This window comes from Parambassis ranga, chromosome 5, assembly GCF_900634625.1.
Source record: "Parambassis ranga chromosome 5, fParRan2.1, whole genome shotgun sequence".
In the NCBI taxonomy this organism is placed as follows: domain Eukaryota; kingdom Metazoa; phylum Chordata; class Actinopteri; family Ambassidae; genus Parambassis; species Parambassis ranga.
This window is the reverse complement of record NC_041026.1, coordinates 5,304,959-5,316,890: the sequence shown is the minus strand read 5'-3', so window position 1 is coordinate 5,316,890 and position 11,932 is coordinate 5,304,959. Positions and strand designations below refer to the sequence as shown.

The window sequence follows — 11,932 nt, the reverse complement described above, 5'->3', positions numbered from 1 at the left end:
TTCAAAGGTGTAAAGACAATGTGTTTCATATGTGGCTCAGCTCACTCACCGGGAGGTCCGACATCGCCAGGATCTCCAGCAGGGCCACCACGGCCAGGAAGTCCCAGTTCTCCCTTTGGTCCTGGTGAGAATGCAAACAAAATTAAATACTTGGGTTTTGCTTATAATGAATGTTTTGAAATCCTTTTTTTTAATGAGGTGAGCTAACCAGGGAATCCCGGAACACCAGGAAGTCCAATGTCTCCCTTCACACCTGGGGCACCAGGAAGACCAGAGGGACCCTGGTAAGAAAGAAATAAAAAAAAAGTAAATAACTTAGTTCTTTAAATTCAGGCCAGCACCCGCATTCTTCAATGGATGTGGCCCATCAAGGTGCAGCCTTGGTAGGTCACTTTCTCCTTGACAAAAAAAACCCATCACTGGGTCTAACAGGATGGAGTCATAAGGGAGTGACATGTTAGATCCGTCACTACCCACCAGGTGCCCAGCTTTCAAAGGAGCAGCCACTGAAACACAGCTTATGTTCGACAAACAAAACAATGGTGCAAAATATAATAACCCTCATACCGGGAATCCTGAAACACCAATGTCTCCCTTCTGTCCAGGGAAGCCAGGCTGGCCAGGAGCACCAGGAATACCCTTCTCTCCCTTGACGCCGCCACTTCCTGCGGGTCCACGGGGACCCTGTGGGCCAGGTGCACCTTCAGACGCAAAGGGTAAAATGTCACTTTGGAATAATAGTATACCAACACAACACAACAGGACAAACCATGTCCCACATAGGTATTTCTGTTTAGCACTAAGGGGGTCTGTTACAATACAAGTACAATACAAGTCAATTAGTTTCCATCTAGTGGTCAGAAGCTGAACCAAGTCCAACCCATGGCTTGTTCCCAGAAAGATAAACACATATGTACTGTATCAGTGTTCATGTGTTAGCAGCCATCTTGAATATTTATGTTCATATTGTAGCTAATACTTCTGACGCAGAGCTCAGAGTTCCTGGTTTGTTGTTCAAGTCAGCAATGGCAACAAAACTCGTCAGGAGAAAATTATCCTGTGAAACAGTTTGTGGATTTGTTTCAGAAAATTCTGTGTGAGGCCTCCAGTTTGTCCTGTGGTGGTTAAGACGTGGTTAAAACACAACTGCACATGTTACCAGAATATTATCAGTACATTATGACAGATCCAGAGACTTGGACTTCAGGGGAAATTGATCTTCCAACCCCTCCAATGACCATCACTTGGCACATTCATGCATTTATGCCACAACAAATCACATGTAAGAGCTGGTCCCAGAAAACCATCAAACCACGTGAGTCTAACCTGATGGACCTAGGGTTCCCAGAATTCCCGGGTAAAGCGGAGCCCGGTTGACAGCACGCGGGACAAAAAAAAAAAGAAAAAGGAGGTTTAGACAGAGACAAGAAACGCTAGAGACTAACAATGAAAGCACACGGCTCAGGGACAGGATCCAGAACTAGCAAATATGTTAAGTTAGCTGTCCTCTGTGAGGGAGTTCAGAATAAAACTGTTTAGTTTTGTTGTTGATAAATTCACCACATTATAGCATTTAACTTAAAAAAATACAGACTGCCAATTGGCTGATTTCTGAACCTTGGAAAATAATTGTTTTAAGGTTTAACCCACAACACATTTATAATATCTTGAAAAAGAAGCATCTACTATACCTGTCTGTAATCTTCCAAACTGGAAATATAGTATGTCACACACTGTTTCAATACTTTAAGTGAGTTAGTTTTATGGTGTTTTTTTGTGCTATAAGATAAAGACTTGTCCTACAGATGATCAAGATAACATGCTGCTAGTGCTCATGTGTAGATATTAAAACTCACGTGTTATCATTTTCATGAAACTTGTTGCTTACTTGCTAAAGGTGCATTATACTACCATCAGTGTGCATGAAAGAAAGCCAAAAAAAAGTCATTAGGAAGGAACAACGAAAGGATGCACTGATTTCCCGACAGTTTTAGGTGAAATTTGTTCCCAGTGAATCAGAGAGTGAGGTTAAACTTGGTCGATGCTGCTGTAAAAGGACGTGCAGAGGAAGTCTAGACACCATTGATCTGACCTGAGGGGCCTGTTGCGGCCAGATGTATGTGTCATCACACGAAGTCGCGGGTGCCACGCCACAGTGGGTGTGGCCAAGCCACAGGAAATAGGAAGTGATGTTTTAAGGCATAATTTTTATAAACTCACACCAAGAAAAACACTCAAGTGTTTTCATGGCTTGCCTCACACAGTGCTCGTGTGTGGATCGGTGCTGACACTAAAAGATGCATTTTTATATTGATATAGATATAGAAGATATAGAGTGGCATATGATGCCAATGTTTTCACATTTAGTGAATAAGGTTTTAAATGTGAGGATTGGATATATCTTGGTAATACTGGCACCTGTGGCAGTTCATTGAACTGCAGTCTTGCTGTCATTGATCTGATCACTGTTAAAATTTTGTATGTTGTGATACAATTAACAGCATTAGTTACTTAAATATTAAAAATCAGAACGTCAGAAGCCTGTATTTGCAGAACAAGAAGATTTTTCACGATTTCTACATTTTAACAAAAAAAATGCACTCATTGTCAGGGCTGCCCACTCTACAGCACTGTGTGAGGCTTGTTCCCAGTGTGTATAAACAGCATTGTGTGTGTTGGGACGAACAGTGTCCATGCAGATCACTGGTTGGTGGGACAAAACACACACACATGGCAGCCAGACAAAGCCAGAGACAAACTGACCGACTCTCATTTAATTCACTCCTGTTAACGGACAACATACAGGACACAAATCTGATTTACTGCAGAATTTCTATGAATGAACATTCATTGTGAGAATCCAGGTAAATCAGATTCGGTAACACTATCTTAAGATGAATTTTGAGTTTTTTGTGTTTGCCTCGGGCTTCGCTGTTTTTTTTTTTTTCAAAATGATCCAGAAAACGCTGAATGCACACCAGTTGAAAAAAGGATGAGCATACAAAGACAGACACAGTACTTCAGAGCTGTAAAGAGATTTGGAGATGGCAGCTTCCCCCTTAATGAGACCAGGAGAAGAGGGGAAAAGGGGTGAGGAGACATGAGGGTGGATAAATTGGTGGATTGAAAAAAAGGATGCTAACATGGACACGACAAAGTCGCATAACCCGTGCTCTTTTTGGAGATGCTTGGTCAAAACCCCAGTGACAAATGGTGCATGGTGCGATGCACCCTTCCTGGGGAGAAGGTGGTGGTGATGTTGACAATGACTGGTTGGGTGTGTTGGTGCTTAAACACTTGATGGTGCTGATTGGTGCAACAACATTCCATGCAAATCAACTGATACTGAGACAAGAGCATTCACATTGAAAGTGCAGTTTCTGCACATTTGTTGTCTGGTTTTCGCTGGCCAGGTGAAAAATAAATTTAGACCTGTCGAACTGAAAGGTTGCAATTGACATGACATGGTCTGGGTCTGAAATCAGGACCATTGTGATGGTGGATACAAGCATCAAAAGGAACCATTGATGCTAGAATGGACCAAGATATCAGTCTGCTGATATTGGTCTTTCACAGATGTACCATGTTGGTGGATTGTTGGCCGATTATCCACTTTCAGAACTGTGCTCTAATGTGCCAATCTGTGACAAAAATCTGTGTTGGCCAAAAAAAAAGAATCGGTTGGGTCGTACTTGAAACTTATGTTGCCAGAAGGAGAGTATAAGAACATCTATAGCCATAACCAGAAAACCAGGCAGCAATTTCTTGCAGTAAATGTGGTGGTGACAAATCCCACCCCAGTGCTTTACCTGCTCTTCCAGGTGGTCCAGGCTGTCCTTGGATTCCTTTAGGTCCTGGTATAGCCTGTCCTGGAGCACCAGGAGGGCCAGTGTTACCTGCAGGACCAGGGGAACCGGGGAAGCCTGGGTCTCCTTTCGGTCCAGGGAATCCAGGTGAGCCAGATGGGCCAGAAAGACCGGGGTCTCCCTTAGCACCTTAACAGGTAATTACAAAGTTAAGATTGTAGAGAAGAAGAAATAAAACACGGTTGTGTCCATTGTGTAGTGTATACCAATTTACCTGGCAACCCTGGAATTCCAGCAGGACCAGGACTACCATAACCAGAAGGACCTAAAATAAAGAAGAGTGCATTATGCGTAATCCTTAGCAAGAAACATTTGTATAAGCAACATCTGACCAAAATGTCTTGCCTGGCTCTCCTTTGACTCCAGGTGGTCCTGGGATCCCATCTCGACCTGCTTGACCCTTCTCTCCTGGCAATCCAGGTGCTCCTGGTCGACCAGGCTCTCCTGGTCTACCTGGAGCTCCTGTGAGACCTGGTCCTCCTGGAGCACCATCAAGACCCTTGGGACCAGGGATACCAGGGGAACCTGACAATAAAGCAGACAAAAAAATCTCCTTGAGTTAGTGTAGGTTTGTTTTTTTAACTCTGAACAAGAATGACTAAATGTTTAGTACTACTTAAAATGTAATTACTCTGTACAGCGACTCACTGTTTATTTCTCAATCTTTTCTAAGGCCACAACTCCACATTTACCTTGGAATCCTGGGAGGCCGGGGTCGCCTTTAACACCTGGTCCTCCTGGTAAACCTGGAAGACCTGATGACCCTGGGGTTCCTTTCTGTCCAGGACTACCTGGGAAGCCTGGCTGGCCTGGCTCACCCTACAAGCAAAAAAATGTAAGTGTGAACCAAGATTTAGATATTAAAGTTATGTGGATCTAGGAATTCCACTGGCTTTGTCATGTACCTTGGGTCCGGGTATTCCAGGTGGTCCAACACCAGCAGAACCAGGTTCACCTTTAGCTCCAGGGAATCCAGGTGCCCCTGGCTGTCCAGACAAGCCTGGCCTACCTGGCTGACCTGGTAGACCCTTCTGCCCATTTGGTCCTGTGGTACAAAAAAAAAACATTTAACCAGAGAGCAATTATGACTCAAACGTAAGTACTGATGGTTCCTGGAAAGGTATACATCATATTTAACATAAATGCTTTACCTGGGACTCCCATTTCGCCCATGCTGCCTTTTAGTCCAGGAGCTCCAGGGCTTCCTGGACCACCTGGTATGCCAGACTCTCCCTTAGGACCTGCACAAAAGCAGAAACAACATTCATGTGCATGAGCATATGTGTATTTATAATTGTGTATGTATTGGGATGGGGTAAAACCATACCTGGTGGTCCAGGAACTCCAGGCCGTCCATCCGCCCCTGGCAGTCCAGGGTCACCAGAGACACCAGCAATACCTTTCGGACCTGGAAAACCAGGTGCACCTGTAGAACACATGCACAAATGTGTAAATAGGAATACAATTAAGTAGTAGCTTTATGTCTTAATAAAAATATTTTTCAAGTTGAACCTGGGAGGCCGGCGTCTCCTTTGGCTCCCTTTATGGCAGCTGAAGGTATGGTAGTTCCTGGGGGTCCCTGGACACCAGGGTCTCCCCTCTCTCCTTTGGCACCTGGACCACCTGGTGAGCCATCTCTGCCTGGGAATCCAGGTTCACCTGTGGAGAAGAACATGAGAGTCAGGGAGGTCCATTTTGCCTTTGTTTTTCTGGCACAGCTGTGGGCCTACATGAGCAGCTCTTGAATTTCTAAATGTTCTAAATAAATGTGGTGGCTTCTAGTGGTGAAGTTTTGAGTTAATTATTATGTGTGTGTGTGTGTGTGTGTGTGAACACCTTTAATTCCAGGAGCACCAGGCCCTCCTGGGCCCCCTGGTCCTCCAGAAGGTCCTGGGGACCCCATTGCACCCATGTCTCCTTTCGAACCTGCAGAAAACAGCAAAGACACTCACTTCTGGTATTTGATAACTAATTTATCCCAACCACTTTGTTGCCAGTTAGCCTACTAAAAATACAGCTGACTTATGAGGATATTCAGTCCCTTAGCTGAGCTGCAAGGCTAGTAATTCATCACCCCCTACATATTTGCTATTATTTTAACTGACAACAATGGAAACTTGAAGAGTACAATGGATACCTGGTTTATGTACTCATTGTGGTCAGATCAGTGTGATCACACTAGCTATGTACCTATAACATTGCAAGATGCTTGTAACATATTACCTGGTAGTCCAGGAACACCATCACGTCCAGGTCCTCCAGGAGGTCCTGGGGTTCCAGGCAGCCCCGGGGAACCTGGGAGACCAGGACCTCCTCTATCACCTGGAAGACCTGGGATGTCTAGACCTGGAGGCCCGGGGTCTCCTTTCGCTCCATTTACACCAGAGAATCCTGTAGGAGTGATATCGAGACATCAGATTATCAATGATTCTTACAAACTTACAAATATCATCTGGGTTTTATTCACTTGTGGAAAAGTCAACAATATTAAATATAAACATTTTTAGTCTTATAACACATGGCCAATGCAAGCAAGATATTAATCTATAAAACAATGTACTCAGACTGTTACATCTTTGACCATTTCATGGCCACCAACCGGCACCAGTGTTGCGTTATAATACCTTTCTCGCCTTGGCATCAGAGCGTCGCAGGTAAGGGAGGGGGTGTGTCAAAGCGCAGAGGGTAGAGCAGATAAGATGAGGAAAACAAAAGTATAATGCATTAAAATGCATTAAAACATCTCTATGAAGCCGGCTTTTAAAACACTCTGAATAAACACCAGAGCTCTTGAAGAAACAGTGTTCTCTGTGTGTCCAGCAGCTAACGGATGCTCAGAGTGATGTGCTCAGTGTGTGTTATTTTGTGCGTGAACAAAAGGTGGTGACACAATGTATTGGTGCAAAACAATCTGTGAGGTTAGTTTAAGAGGGACGTGAATAAGCAGCTTGAAGTGACGTTAAATTGGTGCGCACTGATACGTGTGACTCTGGTACAGACACTGTGCAGACAGTGAAATGGTGATGAAGCCAAGAAAGGGAGGTGACATTTCTATTAGTGTCATGAAAAAGATGCACTCCAGAGAAAGCAAAGACAAGATGAAGATCTGAGGGCTGAGGTCCCAGGATCAAGGTAGGGTTACCGTCCACAAATATGGTAACCACAGAAAGACTTTATTTTATTCAGACGCAAACCATGATCACCAATACACCCAAAACGGTGACTTGTGCTTTAAAAACAACCAAACAGTCAGCCTGGTGCTCTCATGAGTGTGCAGTACAGTACAGTTTCAACCCCAAGAGCAAACGAGCATCCAGACAGACACCTTTACAAGCTCCAATGTGGATGGTCATGCCAAACAAGTTAACACAGAAAACCACCCATATAAATAGTACAAATTCAATCACAATGTACACATCAGTCCAGTCAGCACAAAGAAAACTGTCCAGAAGACATATTTTAGCTACAACTGCAACTACAACTACTACAACTGTCAAGACATTTACATTTTAAAAAGACATCATAGACACAATTCAACTTAATTTTTCTTACCTGGTGGTCCGATCGGACCTGGAGGACCAGGTGGGCCTTGGGGTCCCTGTAAGCCACCGACAGGGGGTCCGGGCAGGCCAGGAGCTCCAGGTATACCTGGTATACCGGGTTCACCTGAACAGGGACGGGTGGAAATGAGGTCTGTTAGCTCAAAGTCCAGTAATGGCTTTAAAGTGCTTGCCTGGCTGATAAGTCAAGCACAGAAGCTGAAGTCGGTCATTTGATATATGCCCAAAACTGACAATGGAATAGCCACTGCATCCTAAAGACTATGTTGAATTGATCTTTTTCAAAGATCTTACATACACACACACAAACATTTTGCAGAATACCTTTAGGTCCTGGTACTCCATCAAAGCCAGATCGTCCTGGTGAACCAGGGCTGCCTGGGAAACCAGGATCTCCTTTTGGTCCTAGGAAACCTTTAGGTCCAGGTATTCCTGGTAAACCTGGAGGGCCAGGGAGTCCAAAGCCGGGCTCACCCTGTCAAACAGTAGCAGACAGAAAAATTTGGTTAAAAATTCATCCATACAAAAAGTTAGCCTGCCATTCAGAGTGTGTGTGTACATGAATGATTGGTCCTGGTATTAATAAAGTCCTATTTTTTTAAGGTACCTTGGATCCAGGAAGTCCAGACTGGCCAGGGAGTCCATCTAATCCTGGTCTACCAGGGCCACCGGGAGCTCCGGGCTGGCCGGGAATACCTGGGAATCCTGAAGGTGGGAAGAAAAAAGGGTGAGTGTTGCATGATAAAGTAATGTGGAGATGAAAGCAGCAGATGTATGAAAGCACTAAAAAGAAAAGAAAAGACCTTTAGCTCCTGGAGGTCCAGGCAGTCCAATTCCTGGGAGTCCAGGTTCACCCTTAGCTCCTGATAATCCAGGGAAACCAGGCTGTCCGGGCTGACCAGGAGAACCTGACAACCAAAAATGACCAATCAAGCAGTAGAACGTGTTATAGTACATGTTATCATGGTTAACCTGCCTCTAAAAATGCACTTAACGTACCTGGTGAACCAGGAAGTCCAGGCTCTCCATCCAGTCCTCTAGGTCCTGGTAAACCTTTCTCTGCCACCGACAGGCCTGGTTCACCTTTAGTACCTACATGACAAGTGCAAAGAAGAGAAAAAAGCTCAGATGGTTTTAGTGAACACAAAGAATCTGTTTAACCAACAGATATCCAGTCACCTTTCCTTTCAATGAACTGTAAGTCAAAAAGTACAGAGAGCAGACTTATATAAGAATTTTCCTTTTACCAGGTGCACCGGGAGATCCAGGTCTTCCTGAGACACCCTGGACACCTTTCTCTCCTGAAGGTCCTTGAGGTCCAAAGCCAGGGGACCCTGGGGGACCCCTGTCTCCTGGAATACCAGGGGCACCAGGCTCACCAGGGAGGCCTCGTTCACCTTTCACTAGCAGAGAGCCCTGTGAAATACATTTTAGTTAAAAATGGATCTACAAATAGACCAGTCCCTGTAGATGATGAGTAGGGTAAATGACACCTACAGGAGCTCCTTTGGGCCCAGGAGATCCAGGTGCTCCATCGCGACCTGGTCGGCCGTCGAGACCTGGAAGACCAGGCGGTCCAGGGAAGCCAGTGTCACCTTTCTCTCCCCTCACTCCGTTGACTGTGATGGCTTCACCCGGGTCTCCCTTCTCTCCAGGGTATCCAGGATTACCTTGTGGACCAGGGGATCCCTGTAAAAAGAGTTAAAAAAGGTAATTTAACCAGTCCTGTGTGTTATAAGAAGTCTCTAGTTGTGATTTGAAAACTACTCACAGGAGGTCCGATACCGCCAGGTGTTCCTGGGAATCCTCTGTCTCCTTTGATACCGAGACCACCAGGAGATCCTGATGGAAGAACATTAAAAAAAGTACAATTTAACACATCTGTCCAAATAAAAGAAACATATGAGAGAGAAATAAAGTTCAGGGGTGTTACCAGGGAATCCAGGGGGTCCTGGAGGTCCTGGGGGTCCGGGAATGGGACTGGTACCTCCAAAGCAGTTCACACAGGTGTCGCCCTTTTCACCTTAAAAATCATTCATCATCAGTTTGCATTCTGTAGAGTGGTGGGATACTTTGTCCTTTGCTAGCAGCATGGTGACATTGTCTCACCTTTCTGACCAGATGCACCAGGGTAACCTCTCTCCCCTGACAGGCCAGGACGCCCCGGCTCTCCGGGGATGCAGTTTTGTCCCGCAGTGGAAAAGCCTGGAGGTCCAGGAGGACCCGGTGCACCAGGGGTTCCAGGAGACCCTGATCGTCCTGGGGGACCTGGCAAAGAGATTCCTGGAGGGCCAGAGTCTCCCTTCTGACCTTTGTCTCCGGGGAAACCTGGAGTTCCAGGCACACCACCACCACCTGTGGCTGGAATTCCTGGTTGTCCGGGAGGTCCGGTTAAACCTTTAAAAGGCAAAAGGGGCAAAGTTTACATCTGCACAGAATAAAAATGGCAACCGACCAACCAACAGACAACCGACCAGCTAACAGGAGAGAAAAGAAATCCTGACAGAAACTAGTCTGCCAAGTTTAACAGAGCTATAGACTCATTGTTAGCTTGTTACATTTGTTGCGTTGTTTTCACCAATTAGACAATGTGCCACTCCTTTCAGATAAAGAAGTTAAAACTAAACATTAAACAGAACATAAAAACTTAATAAGATATAAAAAATAACACTATTCTGTAAAACTTTAGCTAGCTAACAATATGTGTGAATGGTACTGCTGGAGTGAAAAAGAAGCTAAATGCACATGTTAGGTGTTTACCTGGTTGTCCTCTGTCTCCTTTGATTCCAGGTGATCCAGGGAAACCAGGCTCACCTTTAGGACCAACACGACCACCATTCTGCCCGCCGATCACCTGAAGAAATGAAGAAGATCTCACACACTAGCAGTAACAACAGGCAAATATCTATGATTTCAATTTGTTAAAAGTTTTTTTTTGAGTCAGACCAAGAGTAACATCACATACTTGAATTGGAGAACATGTAATTAATATTTAAGGGAATTTGTTGGTTTTTGTAGCTCGTTTTTTAAATGTATAACATAATCACGTACATATGTGTCACATTAACATTCAGGGACCATGTCAGATGTTCTCAAATAGCTGTTAGAGATACTTTTATTAATAAGGAGTAGACCAAGATGTGAATAAATGTCACCACCTAGTGGTCACAGCATGAAATGCAAGATCATTTCTTTCCATATATAAAACTATAGTCATATAATAATTTGAGCCATTGTTTTATTTAATGCAGATGCTAAAACTTGACAGATAATCCCTTTTAATCATCAGTTTTTCTGTATTTCACTTTTACAAATTTCTTTGTTTTAAAAAACACAGCAAGATGTTTTATGTTTAAAAAAATGGACATGTATCCTGGTGACTTATTGAATAGTAATTTATCTAATGAGATATTATAATATACACACCACTCCTGGAGGACCTGGGTATCCACGTTCACCTTTCAGTCCCTGAGAAGAGAAAGAGAGAGAGAGGTGGAGTGTTTTTTAAACTGGTTTAAAGTTGGAACTTAACCTCATATTAGGTGGAAACCTACTCTCTCTCCGTCTCTGCCTGGAGACCCTGGCAGACCTGGGTCTCCTTTGTTTCCCTGATAGTGACAAAAAGAAGGAAAACTTAAATAAGAGATGTTTGACAACATAATTTGTCAATTGTTTGTTCACAGTACTCACAGGGAACCCTGGAGGACCAGGATCGCCATCTTTTCCAGGTTTGCCCTGCAAGAAAAAGGCAGTTGATGCTCAGGTTATTGTAGAGAAAGCTACTGTTTGATTTCTCATAGTTTTTTTTCACCCCTCAGTTTTCAAAAACACACATGATGCATTCAAAGATCATTGGTAAGTTCAAAATCTATAAGCCCAGCTTTTTCAGTTGTACTCACTCTCTTGCCTGCTTCCCCTAGTTCTCCTTTTTCTCCTTTCTGTCCACCAGAGGGACCCTGGAACAACATCAACATTATTTTAACCACCATGGCCACTTAAGGTCACCAGATTCGTGCATCATCAATAATAACACTGATGAAGTTTAATACAAAAGGCTACAAACTCTAAATGTTTTGTCACCTTACACAGCCTTAATGTGTGATGTGGGGCACAGGTGGTTTAGGTGGAAGTAGATACTTACGGGAGGTCCTGGGTAGCCTGGATCACCAGGAAGACCAGGAGGCCCAGGGTCACCCTGCGGCGTAAACACAAAAGGTCAAAGTCTTGTATTGTCATCTACATATGTTTTAAATTATGCAACAAGTCGATGAAAAGAAAACCACTTCTTAACCTGTCTGAACAGGTGTACAACAGGTGCAAGTGCTCACTGCTGCCATCGTGTGGCTGCAGTAAAAGTTGCAGCCTGCTGCAGTTTTTCATGCTCCATGCTGCACTCTGGTGGTGAGATCTCATACTACACTCCATGTTGAATTTTCAGTTAGGTTTCTCTAAACTTGATTGATGTTCAGTGATTTATTTTTATTTATTTTCTTAAACAACCTCATT

At 44.1% G+C, this 11,932-nt stretch overlaps 1 protein-coding gene and 2 long non-coding RNA genes across 4 annotated transcripts in view; 2 read left to right on the top strand and 1 right to left on the bottom strand.

Moving 5' to 3' along the window:
- The window catches only part of col4a5 (collagen, type IV, alpha 5 (Alport syndrome)), a 31,196-nt gene that overhangs the window by 4,006 nt on the left and 15,258 nt on the right, over positions 1-11,932 (bottom strand). Inside the window, exons 14-44 of one of the 2 annotated variants that reach the window (XM_028405677.1) lie at positions 11,568-11,621; positions 11,326-11,382; positions 11,117-11,161; positions 10,981-11,034; positions 10,853-10,894; positions 10,187-10,280; positions 9,536-9,823; positions 9,360-9,449; positions 9,198-9,268; positions 8,924-9,115; positions 8,674-8,842; positions 8,426-8,518; positions 8,230-8,334; positions 8,034-8,131; positions 7,751-7,901; positions 7,419-7,532; positions 6,090-6,257; positions 5,703-5,792; positions 5,379-5,525; positions 5,194-5,292; positions 5,018-5,107; positions 4,772-4,911; positions 4,559-4,685; positions 4,212-4,391; positions 4,081-4,131; positions 3,810-3,995; positions 2,093-2,101; positions 1,327-1,335; positions 568-701; positions 209-281; positions 50-121 (exon numbers count right to left, since the gene is read on the bottom strand). In XM_028405677.1, coding sequence (XP_028261478.1) covers positions 50-121; positions 209-281; positions 568-701; positions 1,327-1,335; positions 2,093-2,101; positions 3,810-3,995; positions 4,081-4,131; positions 4,212-4,391; positions 4,559-4,685; positions 4,772-4,911; positions 5,018-5,107; positions 5,194-5,292; positions 5,379-5,525; positions 5,703-5,792; positions 6,090-6,257; positions 7,419-7,532; positions 7,751-7,901; positions 8,034-8,131; positions 8,230-8,334; positions 8,426-8,518; positions 8,674-8,842; positions 8,924-9,115; positions 9,198-9,268; positions 9,360-9,449; positions 9,536-9,823; positions 10,187-10,280; positions 10,853-10,894; positions 10,981-11,034; positions 11,117-11,161; positions 11,326-11,382; positions 11,568-11,621 — 3,292 coding nt within the window. The remainder of the gene's footprint in view (positions 1-49; positions 122-208; positions 282-567; positions 702-1,326; positions 1,336-2,092; positions 2,102-3,809; positions 3,996-4,080; positions 4,132-4,211; positions 4,392-4,558; positions 4,686-4,771; positions 4,912-5,017; positions 5,108-5,193; positions 5,293-5,378; positions 5,526-5,702; positions 5,793-6,089; positions 6,258-7,418; positions 7,533-7,750; positions 7,902-8,033; positions 8,132-8,229; positions 8,335-8,425; positions 8,519-8,673; positions 8,843-8,923; positions 9,116-9,197; positions 9,269-9,359; positions 9,450-9,535; positions 9,824-10,186; positions 10,281-10,852; positions 10,895-10,980; positions 11,035-11,116; positions 11,162-11,325; positions 11,383-11,567; positions 11,622-11,932) is intronic. The other variant, XM_028405678.1, reaches the window with a different exon arrangement.
- LOC114435804 (uncharacterized) lies at positions 8,070-10,319 on the top strand. The gene is made up of 3 exons (XR_003670640.1): positions 8,070-8,153; positions 8,677-9,136; positions 10,217-10,319. It is a non-coding gene; the product is annotated as an uncharacterized LOC114435804 (long non-coding RNA).
- Positions 11,107-11,833, top strand: LOC114435817 (uncharacterized). The gene is made up of 3 exons (XR_003670653.1): positions 11,107-11,154; positions 11,245-11,281; positions 11,376-11,833. It is a non-coding gene; the product is annotated as an uncharacterized LOC114435817 (long non-coding RNA).